Source organism: Calliphora vicina, chromosome 1, assembly GCF_958450345.1.
Source record: "Calliphora vicina chromosome 1, idCalVici1.1, whole genome shotgun sequence".
In the NCBI taxonomy this organism is placed as follows: domain Eukaryota; kingdom Metazoa; phylum Arthropoda; class Insecta; order Diptera; family Calliphoridae; genus Calliphora; species Calliphora vicina.
In genome coordinates, this window is record NC_088780.1 from 75,054,607 (window position 1) to 75,068,298 (window position 13,692).

The window sequence follows — 13,692 nt, forward strand, 5'->3', positions numbered from 1 at the left end:
TACACAAGCAATTTCATTTGTTTTTGTTAACCAAAAATATACATGTCATGTCAAGTGAACCAACTTTTGAAATCGATGTCTTCCGATCGGGATGAAATTTGCACCAAGGTTAGCTCTATTGGATAGTAACTCAGACACAATTTTTCAACAACATCGGTCGAGAACTCTCTGAGTTATAGGGGGTAAAATTTTGACAATTTGGTCAAACAGGGGTTTTTTCTTATCCATGTAACTTATTACCTATTGTTCTTAGCAAAATGTGTCCCAAATAGTATAGATAGCTATTTCTTCGATCTTTCGAAAAAAAATATTTAAAAAAAAAAATAAAAAATTTTTAATATTTTTTTTCCGAAATCAAAAACTTTTTTGACTTTTTTTTAAAATACGTCCTTTTTTTTTTTTTTTTTTTTCTTAAAATAAAGTTTAGATATTTTCCTTGAACACCTACTTGGTCGCTTAGTGGGATGCGAGTGGGATATCTATCAAAATAAATATTTTGTAACTCAAAACATAAAATTTTTGACTTTTTTTGCAAAATCAAAAACTTTGTTGACTTTTTTTTTCAAAATGGACCCTTTTTTAATCTTTTTTTTTAGGTCAAACAAAAGCTTAGATATTATCCTTGAAGACCCTTTTGGTCGCTTAGTGGGATGCGAGTGGGATATCTATCAAAATAAATATTTTTTAACTCAAGACTTACAATTTTTGACTTTTTTTTTTGCAAATACGATTTTTTTTCCAAATGGGCCCTTTTTTTAAAATTTTTTTTGTAGTCAAAAGAAAGCTTAGGTCCATTCCTTTAAGATATTTTTAGTCCCTTAGTGGGATGCGAGTGGGATATCTATCAAAATAAATATTTTGTAACGCAAGACATACAATTTTTTAATTTTTTTTTGCAAAATCAAAATTTTTTTCCAATATGGGCCCTTTTTTAATTTTTTTTTTTGCTCAAAAGAAAGCCTAGGTCCATTCCTTTAAGATATTTTTAGTCCCTTAGTGGGATGCGAGTGGGATATCTATCAAAATAAATGTTTTAACACAAAAATTGTATGTCTTGAGTTACAAAACATTTATTTGCGTTACAAAATATTTATTTTGATAGATATCCCACTCGCATCCCACTAAGGGACTAAAAATATCTTAAAGGAATGGACCTAAGCTTTCTTTTGACTACAAAAAAAATTTTAAAAAAAGGGCCCATTTGGAAAAAAAATCGTATTTGCAAAAAAAAAAGTCAAAAATTGTAAGTCTTGAGTTAAAAAATATTTATTTTGATAGATATCCCACTCGCATCCCACTAAGCGACCAAAAGGGTCTTCAAGGATAATATCTAAGCTTTTGTTTGACCTAAAAAAAAAGATTAAAAAAGGGTCCATTTTGAAAAAAAAAGTCAACAAAGTTTTTGATTTTGCAAAAAAAGTCAAAAATTTTATGTTTTGAGTTACAAAATATTTATTTTGATAGATATCCCACTCGCATCCCACTCGCATCCCACTAAGCGATCAAAACCATCTTAAAGGAATAGGCCTAAGCTTTCTTTATAGCAAAAAAAAAAAATTACAAAAAGGGCCCATTTTAAAAAAAAGTCAAAAAAGTTTTTGATTTTGCCAAAAAATCAAAAATTGTATATCTTGAGTTACAAAATATTTATTTTGATAGATATCCCACTCGTATCCCACTAAGGGACCTAAAATATCTTAAAGGAATGGACCTAACCTTTAAAAAATTGTTACAAAATATTTATTTTGATAGATATCCCACTCGCATCCCAATAAGGGACTAAAAATATCTTAAAGGAATGGACCTAGGCTTTCTTTTGAGCAAAAAAAAAATTAAAAAAGGGCCCATATTAAAAAAAAATTTTGATTTTGCAAAAAAAAATTAAAAAATTGTATGTCTTGCGTTACAAAATATTTATTTTGATAGATATCCCACTCGCATCCCACTAAGGGACTAAAAATATCTTAAAGGAATGGACCTAAGCTTTCTTTTGACTACAAAAAAAATTTTAAAAAAAGGGCCCATTTGGAAAAAAAATCGTATTTGCAAAAAAAAAAGTCAAAAATTGTAAGTCTTGAGTTAAAAATATTTATTTTGATAGATATCCCACTCGCATCCCACTAAGGGACTAAAAATATCTTAAAGGAATGGACCTAAGCTTTCTTTTGTATTTGCAAAAAAAAAAGTCAAAAATTGTAAGTCTTGAGTTAAAAAATATTTATTTTGATAGATATCCCACTCGCATCCCACTAAGCGACCAAAAGGGTCTTCAAGGATAATATCTAAGCTTTTGTTTGACCTAAAAAAAAAGATTAAAAAAGGGTCCATTTTGAAAAAAAAAGTCAACAAAGTTTTTGATTTTGCAAAAAAAGTCAAAAATTTTATGTTTTGAGTTACAAAATATTTATTTTGATAGATATCCCACTCGCATCCCACCAAGTAGGTGTTCAAGGAAAATATCTAAACTTTATTTTAAGAAAAAAAAAAAAAAAAAAAAAAAAAACGTATTTTAAAAAAAAGTCAAAAAAGTTTTTGATTTCGGAAAAAAAATATTAAAAATTTTTTTTTTTTTTTTTTTAAATATTTTTTTTCGAAAGATCGAAGAAATAGCTATCTATACTATTTGGGACACATTTTGCTAAGAACAATAGGTAATAAGTTACATGAATAAGAAAAAACCCCTGTTTGACCAAATTGTCAAAATTTTACCCCCTATAACTCAGAGAGTTCTCGACCGATGTTGTTGAAAATTTGTGTCTGAGTTATTATCCAATAGAGCTAACCTTGGTGCAAATTTCATCCCGATCGGAAGACATCGATTTCAAAAGTTGGTTCACTTGACATGAAATGCCCCATATATTTAGGCAGCAAATGTTTTAAAAATTTTCATTTTGTCTTCTAGCTGCAACGTAAATAGTAAGGCAAAATATTTTTGGAAAAACTGCGACAAATATTTCTACCATTAAGCTTGTGCATATATGGAATTCGTAAATAGTATTTATATTTTTAGTATGTATATAATGAAATATTATTTTGTTAAATATTTGTTGCAGTTTTCATGTAAAATTATGAAATATTTTGCAATTTTTTGACTAATATAGTAGTAATTTAAAACTCTGTGAATGGCAGTTCATTAATATTCAACTCATAAAATTTCATCAGATCTGCATAGGTTGGCAATATATTAAGGGTACTCATTTAAATGCTTAAGTTTCCCATTCGTTCAATTGTGCAAATTTGCGCGACGTGTTTCATGAAACCACCTTTTCAATTTTGTGCAAGTTTATACATTAGATTTTTCTTTATTTGTTAAAAATGTCTAATAAAAATAAATTCAACAAAATCTTTAAAAAAAAGTTTTTCGAATTGTTTAAATTTAAGTTCTAGAAATGTTGAATGAAAGTTAAACCTTTGGAACAAATGATGGTATATGTACATAGTTTGGAAGAATTTGTCTATGTTCTAGCTGTTGGTTAATATTTCTATACACAATGCCATTCAATCCAATCATTATGTTCCAAAGATACACAATTTTCACATGCACAAAATATTTATATTTTATTTGATTTTTATTTTTCATAAATAAAAGTAAACAAAAGCAGCTGATTCATCAATTGCACAATAAATTCAAGTTTGCGAGTTGAAATTGTCGCGCAAACTTATCGGAGTTGTGCAAATGAATTTCCATACATTTTTTGACAGTTCATTTGCGAGAGTGTAAAAATGCACACATTGCACAGTTTGCGAGGCTTTTAAGCGTTAACATGAGGACCCTTATTATATTTCAAATCACACAAAACAAAAATAAGGAACACTTCCAATAATTCTTGTTATGCTCCATTTCTCAGATTATGAAAACCAAATAAATAATAGCAGTTTTTCCCTAATTTATCGAAATACATATGTTGTAACCTCAATTAAACAATTATTAATGTGATGTAAAAATTTACTCTTTCTACCTAAGAAAAATTTAACATCTACCTAAGAACACAAGCCTCAACAAACAGGAAAACCAACATAGCCCAAATTACAAAAATATAAATAATTACACATAACACGTTATAATAACATCCAAATAAAAAAAATTTCACAATTGGTCAATTCACAAGGTCTCTTATCAGTCATATTGTCATAATGTCCTAATATATCACGACTCGGCAGCTCGGCTTAACCGACTCTTAGGCATTCGGCGCAGGTCTCTGCTGGTTGGTTACGATAGAACAATTAACATAGCATACAGAGTAGTATTATTTTAGGAAATTTAGCTTGAAAAACAATAAAAACCATTGTAAAATATTAGGACATTATGACAATATGACATGATAAGAGACCTTGTGAATTGACCAAATATATTACAAATATACAACACACAGTGGTATGAGAATAAAAAAAGATGGAAATAAATTTGTAACTTCTAAACCCTTACGCCGATTTGAATGAAGTTTTACATGCGCAAAGGGGAAGTGTAGAGTTTAAGTTTTGAATTCGGACCTCATGAGCCCACCAGGAGCGGGACCAGGGGTTCCCAAGGTAGGACACCTCGGGTATGTTCAATTTTTAAAATGATCCTATTTCTTCTTGTGTTCCGATTTACACATATAAAATCTCCTCGTCGAGCACTACATAAAACCTCGTCGTAGCTATCAATTATCTCTTATAGCTTAGGAGATATTCGCATTTGAAAATTTAATTTTCAACATTTTTACCCACCCTACTCCCAGTTCTAAATATTCCCCGATTTTATCCATTTTTCTTTTGTAGGATTAACAAGTAAGAGAGCTATATTCGGCTGTGCCGTATCTTATATACCCTTCACCAAATTTTTTTAGGTAAACAAAATTAAATTTTTTTTAAAAAAAGTTTTTTCTAAATTTTAAAAAATTTTTTTTTTTTTTGAAAAAAAATTTTGGTGAAAACAAATTCGGGTAAAAAATATTTTTCCCGATTTTGACCCATTGTAGGTCCAACTTACTATATCTTATCTACATCGGATGAATAATGAATTTGTACTTTTTGAAAAGCTAACTTTACGCCAAATATTTTAAATGTAAAAAACATTTATAGTTTTTGATACCGACGGGATCAGGTCCATTCAAAAAATGCCTATTTTTTATGTAAAATTCAACATTAGGGCAAAAATTCTCAAATCGCATACTCGATATCAAAATATAGTAACCTATTTTAGATGGCCCAATAAGTTCTTAATTATTTTGTAAAGGGTTCCGATAACCCCACCCCTGGTATGGATACTTGATAACAAATTTCAAAATTTGTTTTTATTTTTCCATTTTGAATAGAAAAATCTACATAATGTGAAATTTTATTAAAAAATATTCATAAATAAAAATTTTATTTCAATTTGAAAAATTTGTATCTATGCAAAATGCAATAAAAAGCATTTTTTGTCATATTTTTCAAAAAAGTATTCCATGAATTTTTTAATTGTCAAAATATATATAATTTTTTGAAAAGTAGACAAAATCCTCTATCCATTGATATATAACATGTCTACCTTATGATTTTTACGAGTCAAATAAATTAGGGAAAACTAAAAACTCGCTGAGAATTTACCTAACATAGAAATTCATAAAAAAGCATGTTGCCTACATAACAACATTTTTATGAATGTAAATAACAGTGCTAGATAAATTCTCAGCGAGTTGTTTAGTTTTCCCTAATTTATTTGACACGTAAAAAACATAAGGTAGACATGTTTATATCAATGGATAGAGGATTTTGTATACTTTTCAAAAATGTATATAACTTTTGACAATTGAAAAATTCATGGAATGCTTTTTTGAAAAATATGACAAAAAATGTTTTTTATTGAATTTAGCATAGATACAAATTTTTCAAATTGAAATAAAATTTTTATTTATGAATATTTTTTAATGAAAATTCCCCGTTATGTAGATTTTTCTATTTAAAATGGAAAAATAAAAACAAATTTAGAAATTTGTTATCAAGTATCCCGCAATTCCCAAAAAAATCTTGAAAAAGTACAAATTTATTATACATCCTTTTAGAAATTTTTTAGATAAAAAAATTGCGAAAAATCGCCTTTTTAAATTTTTTTAAATATGCATGTAACTTTGGACTCAGTCATGATTTTTAAACACTTTTTTCGTTATTTGATATATAGATATATTGTTAATCATATAAAAGAAAAACGGGTAAAATCGGGGAATATTTAGAACCGCGGTCACCAAAAAAAGTAAAAAGTGGAAAATTAAATTTTCAAATGCGAATATATAAGAGATAATTGATAGCTACGACGAGGTTTTATGTAGTGCTCGACAAGGAGATTCTATATGTGTAATTTTTTTAAATCGTAACACAAACGAAGAAATAGGTTCATTTTAAAAATTGAACATACCCGAGGTGTCCTACTTTGGGAACCCCTGGTCCCGCTCCTGGTGGGCTCATGAGGTTCAAAACTTAAACTCGACTACACTTCCTCTTTGCGCATGTGAAATTTCATTCAAATCGGCGTAAGGGTTTAGAAGTTACAGATTTATTTTCCTCTTTTTTTATTCTCATACCACTGTGCAACAGTGGACGATAAATACAACAATAAATAAATTTTGCAAAATTAATAAACAAAAATTCCAAAAAAAATTAAAACACAAAATTTCAAAATTCGAAACATAAATTAAACTAAATGACAACAATAAACTAATTTTACAAAATTAAAAACAAAAATTAAACAGAACAACAATAATAAACAAATTTTACGGAATCCACAACAAAAATTATTAGTCAACAATATCAATAACCCTGCAACAACAAAGACACATAAAACTCAACATTTTCTATAAATTTCATCATCATAACATCAACCAACAATAGAGAATATCTTTAGCCCACATTCACTATAAATTTCATCATCATCAGCAAACAACAATAGAACAACATTTTGGTCAACATATTTTGAAATTTTTCATCAGCATCATACAGACAACAACAATAATCCAGACATTATTCATCAAACATTGCAACCTACAATTCTATTGACATCTTCATACAAAAAAAATCAACTTCAATCACAATAGACCATCCACCATATTCACCCATAATCAGGTGTAAAGAAGCCGAAATAGTATGGACAACAACCACCCAACAGGCAGCCAAAGAAAAAGATAAGTAATTCAAAGTGTAGTTTGTAGTTTTGTTAAGAATTTTGGGGATATAGCGAGGTCAGTTTAAATCAGGGATTACCAAAACTAAAACTGTCATTGTTTTGGTGAGAGAGCTACCCAGCAAACATAATGTCTAACACTTAAAATAAGAACAAAATAAAGAATGTTTAGATTAGAATTTTTGACAGATATAACCAATTTATTAAATGAATGTTATTTAAATTTTAAGGAAATAAAAAAATATACATTCTACGGCCGAAATTCTCTCAATTTTTTTATTTATTTCTGACTTTGTTGATTTGTGTTCAATTGTAATTGAAACGCGTGTGTTTGCTATGCTTCGTCCAAAAACCAACCAACAACAATTCTTAACGTTAACGTTGAGGACATACACCACTATATTGGAATTTTATTATACATGTCTATTTATCGATATCCAAATTTGCGAAGCTACTGGGGTAAAAATGCATTACAACCAATTGCGAATTGCATGAGTCGATCGAAATTCGAAACAATAAAACATTTCTTATCACTTCGTGATGAGAGCCAACGAGTGAAAAAAGGTCAACCAGGCTACGACCCTTTGTTTCGCATTAGAATGTTTGCTGAAAAATTTAATGCAAGATTCGATTCGTGCGAAAACAAGCTCGCCTTTTCGTCGATGAACAAATGTGTAGCACAAAAATGATGCATCATCTTCGGCAGTATATGCCAAATAAGCCACATAAATGGGGAATAAAATTATTCGTGCTATGTGATTCTTTTGGATATGCCTATCGGTTCGAAATTTATAGCGGAGCGGGAGATAATGTATAATGGTCATCCAAATCTTGGTGCCTCCGCTAATGTGGTCGTCCGTTTATCACAAACAGTTAACACCTTTGTTAATCATATAATTTATTTTGATAATTTTTATACGACAGTTCCATTGTTGGTGTACTTGCGAGCTAAAGGTATTCACAGTTTAGGAACATTACGTGTAAATAGAATACCTAACTGCAAACTACCGTCAGATAATAAAATCAAAGACCGGCAAAGAGGGGTTTTAATTGAATATGTTGGATCGGTGTACAGTGTAGAAATAATTAATGTATTATGGAAAGACAACAACGCCGTCCGTTTGCTGTCCACATATGTCGGAGTTAAGGCTTTTATAAAAGAAAATACCAACAATCACATTTCAAAAATACCACGTTATGACAGAAAATCAAAACACTACATTGAAATCGATTGTCCGCAAATTATTCGTGAGTACAACTGCCACATGGGTGGTGTCGATTTAATGGATGGCCTCATGGGCCGGTACCGTATTCGAGCAAAAACAAGAGATGCTGCGACTCGATTATTTTATCATTTAGTTGATATGGCAGCAACGAACGGATACCTTTTATACAGACGAATTCAAAGATCTAAAAATCCTGACAGTTTGAAAAACAATAACCATACAACGTTACAGTTACCAGAGTTTCGTGAATCGGTCGCTGCTGGACTAGTTGCATATAAAGAAAAGCAAACACCCGGTCGTCCATATGTAAGATTGAGCCATGTTACTCTTACAAATAATTTTTTTTTTTTTTTTAACGTTTTATTGATTTATTGAATCTGTCTATTTTGACCTTACAATAAGTATTTAAATCTTATAACTAAAATTAAAACTATTTGCTCTTCAGCAAGAGAGCCATTATGGTAAACTGTCACTCATCTTAGCGGGGTGGTAGATCTGCTCTACGGAGCCTGGATCGGGTTTGGGTCTGCACAAGTTGTCTTGCAAGCGTATTGGGATGGTTTCGCAGCTTCACAATATATTTCTCACGGACTTTCTCGAACTCTTCCTTTACCAATGTCACTTCTAAGTCTCTGTGGATGTTTTCATTTCTTATGTACCATGGTGCTCCCGTCATGGTCCTAAGAATTTTAGATTGGGCCCTCTGTATAAGATCAATACTGGTGTTGCTAGCCATTCCCCATAATTGAATTCCATATGTCCAAATTGGTTTTAAAACGGTCTTATACAGGATGACTTTATATTCAAGGCTTAATTTTGATTGGTCACTGATTAACCAATGAAAGCTAGAGGCTTTTAACTTCATGTGAAGTCTCTTGGTTTCTATGTGTCGGCGCCAAGTAAGCCGTCTATCTAGATGAATACCAAGGTAGGTGACATAATCAGACTGCGGTATATTAACGTTGTTGAGTGTGACAGGTGGGCAATTTCCTCTCCTTAGAGCGAACGTAACATGTTTACTTTTCAGCTCATTTACCTTTATTCGCCAGTTTTTCAACCATGACTCCACACGTACGAGGTAATTCTGTAGATGACTAGATGCCATGAGTGGGTTTTCGTCTGAGCTAATAATGGCGGTATCATCAGCAAATGTTGAAATTGTTAGTTTATCGCACGTAGGGAGGTCGGAGGTGTAAATCAAATATAGCGTAGGTCCTAGTACACTTCCCTGTGGAACGCCAGCTCCAATCTTGCATTCTCTCGTCACATAATCATTGTACTTAACTCTGAAAAGTCTATTCGATAAATAAGACTCCAGCAATTTATGAGTACATAGTGGTAGTAAACATTTGATTTTATGTATTAGACCCTTATGCCATACCTTGTCAAAAGCCTGAGCAACGTCTAAAAAGATGGCAGAACAATATTTCTTTAATTCAAAAGATTTTCGAATCTCTCCAGTTAAACGATTGACCTGTTCAATGGTGCCATGATGTTCACGGAAACCAAATTGGTGTACTGGGATAATGTTTCCATCATTCAAAAAAGGTATTATCTTTTCCTGGAATATTTTTTCGAATAACTTCGACAAACAAGGGAGTAGGCTAATAGGTCTATAAGAAGATGGCAGGGTTAAATCTTTACCCGGTTTAGGTATCATTATTATTTGAGAAATTTTCCAATTTTTTGGATAAATTCCTAGTTTCAAGATCGCATTAAACAATATAGATAGCACAATTATTGCCACATTTGGTAGGTTCTTAATCATTGATGGCGTTATTAAATCATATCCCGGTGATTTTTTCAAGTCTAATTTATTTTTAATTACTCTATTAACATCCTCAGGACTAATATCGAATTGGGCTGCATTAGCCATTGTTGAAGCTGGCAGTTCTTCTAGTTCAAACTCATTTGCCGTGGAGTTGGGTTGAAATACTTCACTTAAATGTTCAGCAAATACTGAGGCTTTTTCTATAGCACTTCGTGCCCAGGTTCCGTCAGCTTTTCTTAAAGCGCTTTGTGCCTCTACCGGTGGCTTAATGTTCCTCGTTGCCTTCCAAAGAGAGAAATTTGTGTATTTTGTACTCGTCAAACTTTTAATATATTTTTCGTTTATGCGATCCTCCTCTAAATGAAGGGCTCTTTTCAGTTTTCGTACTGCTGCGGACAGCCTCTGCTTTGCAGCAGGTGATCTATTATGTTGCCATTCTCTTCTGAGTCTTCTCTTTTCGAGAAGAAGTCTTTCAATATCCGAACTTGAAATAGGCGTATTAGTTTTTGGAGGGATCTGGCACCTAGAGTGTTCCAGAGCCGAAACAATCAATGACGTGAAGTCATTAACGGTCCTATCTATGTCTTCCTCACACTGTAAATTAGGATTTGTGTGGATATGACTGCTGATATATTTCCTATATTTTAGCCAATTTGTCTTAAAATACAAAGAGTCCTTAGGAAATCTTGGGGTGTTGGGTCTCTCACAATAATTAATAATTACAGGAGAGTGGTCAGAAGATAGATCATAGGATATTTCTGTGGATATTGCATTCCGAATAATATTTCTGCATATGGCGAAGTCTATTAGATCAGGAATTTTTCTAGGATCAGTTGGCCAATAAGTTGGGTGTCCAGGAGACACAAAATCTAAGCAATTTTTGCGATCAACTAGAGCTTTATACAGCTGTCTACCTCTGGGATTTACCAATCGCGAACCCCAATATGTGTGTTTGGCATTGTAGTCTCCACATGCCAGAAACCGATCTCCTAGTGTTATAAAGAATTCTTCAAATTTTTCCTTGGTCATCGAAAAACGTGGTGGGCAATATATAGAGCTCAGAGTTAGGTCTCCAGCTGGGTATTCAAGGCGAATAGATGTTGCTTGCATATAATCCTTTGAAAACGCTTCTAGGGCATAGTGTCTCAATCGGTTTCTAAATATGTTACTCTTACAAATAATCAACAACCAAATTCATTAAGAATTGGTAGTAAAACTATTCATCCAGTTGCAGATATACGCTAGGATAACATTGATCATTACCCTATTTGGCTAAATAGAGAAGATGGCAAAAAATGGTGCAAGCTTTGCAAAAAATCTCAGACACAATGTTTTTGTTCTAAATGCAAAATCCATTTATGCTGCTCGAATAATAAAAATTGTTTTTTTCCTATCATAATCATAAATAACTATTTTTATTAATTAACTTGTAATTAATGTAAAGTATTTTCAATAAAAACTGACAAACTATTGTAACTAATACCCGACTATGTTTCAATCTCTAAAGCCCCAATGGTGCCTTAAGGCACTCATTTATGTTTTCCCACCTGTCAGGTAAACCATTGATTGTACAAACTTTTAAATGTCGTTTTTGAAATTAGATGCCCAAATTTACCCTTGAAAAAATTATTACCAACGATTTTAGCCATTATATTGAACATATTTAAAATTAACTGATTTGTCATAACCAGGGCAAGGATTTTCATGCACTAAAAACTTAAAAATATGCGCTTATAATATGCACTATAAAGAGAGAAAATATGCACTAAAAATGACAAAAATATGCAATAAAAAGTAGTTTTTTATTTGAAATATATTTATTAATAAAAGAAAAATATTAATTTCAGGTCGCAGTTTCAATATATATGTACAATAAAGGAACATAAAAGGTTATAAATATATTTTTTCAAAGTAAAAATAAGAAAATTCATTTATGTATTTGTTAAATTATAAAATATTTATATTAAAAAAAATCAGTCCGTTATTTATTTTCATATTATAAAATTACTTAATTTAGATTTCTATTTATATAAACAAATAAATTTTTTTTTTAAATTTTCAAAAAGAAAACTTTGTTCTGACGAAAAAAGTTTTTATACATTGAAAATGCACGCTCAACGTCAACAGAAGTTAAATGTGCATATTTAAATGAAGTTCAATTGGAGAATATTCATTTTCAATTTGATTTTCTTCATTAAAATTGCTATCTAATATGTCAACAATTTTTTTTATTATATGAAACCCAGTATTTTTCTGTAATATATTCTTTAGTTTTGTTTTAATTTGGTTAGAAATTTCTCCGTTTACATTATTAATTTTATTGGCAGCATCATCAATTAATTTTATTTGTGCATTCAGCGAATTGAATCCCTGTAGTTTATTAATAGTTTCAGAAATAAAGATATAATTTGAGCACAGAAATGCTAATTGGCTTTTAATATTACTCTTTTTTAAAATATCTTTAAATTTTTTAATTGATTGACCGTCGCTATTATCAAATTCTTCCATTATGTTTTTAATTTCATCGAAATATTTGCCATAGTAGTCAGCCGCATCTAACCAGGTTCCCCATCTAGTAATTACTGGTTGAGGTGGAAGAGGAATCTCTGGATACTTTTCTTTAAATTTAGCAACACGAGATGGTGCCTTTAAAAACACTTTTTTCCCATTCGAAATTAATAAATCTATATCTTCAAATTTAGATCTAATTTCTTCGGCTACTCGATGTAAACCATGTTCTAAACATGTTACATGAATAAGTTTTGAATAAAATATCTCTAGACTATTTGCTGCGTTTACCATATATGGGGCCGCATCTGTTAAAAACAGGAGAACTTTGTTTTTATCAAAATCTGCTCCTAATAAATTAATAGTCATTAAATGCTCGCGCAATTGTTGCATGGTTTACCTTTTCCAATTCTATAATGTTTAGTAAACATTTTTTCTTGCTTATTTCTCCATTTTCGCTTAAAACGCCAACGATTACATTTGCCACATAACGGCCTCCAATATCTGTGGTTTCATCTATAGATGTCCAAAGGAACTTGGTTTTTAAAAAGTTTTTAATTTTATTTAATTCAATTCACTATCGTATATTTTATGCAAATAACGTTTTCTGAGCGTAGTTTCATTGGGAATTACTTCATTTGTATAATTTTTAAATAGATTTTTTAAATCAACATTGTTTAATTTATATAGTGGTATATCTGCTGAAATAAATGATTCACATAAGGTCATACCGAAGTAGTTACTCGTATCTTCTTTACACACAAACATCTGCGAGTTTTTTTCTTTTAAATTGTTGTACAACTCCTTGTGCTTTTGGCTATTTAGATGCTGCTCCACTAAAAATTTTCTTTCGTAATTCACGTTTTTATTGCAAATTTTACAAAATAAAATTTGTCCAACCGATTTAAAAATATCTGTATATTCTAAAACATATTTGTTTCGAATAGAAGACAGGGTTGGTCTTACTTTTGGCATATTTCCTAAAAAACAATCAAGTTTAATAACATGCACTTCAATATTTGCTAATTCAAGTATACTCACTTCTAAAT

At 30.7% G+C, this 13,692-nt stretch overlaps 1 protein-coding gene across 1 annotated transcript; it reads left to right on the forward strand.

Annotated features, from left to right (window-relative positions):
* Positions 1–7,947: 7,947 nt before the first annotated feature.
* LOC135950521 (uncharacterized) lies at positions 7,948–11,380 on the forward strand. Its single transcript, XM_065500059.1, has 2 exons — positions 7,948–8,670; positions 11,270–11,380. The coding sequence occupies exons 1-2, from the start codon at positions 7,948–7,950 to the stop codon at positions 11,378–11,380; spliced, it is 834 nt and encodes a 277-aa protein (XP_065356131.1).
* Positions 11,381–13,692: the final 2,312 nt, after the last annotated feature.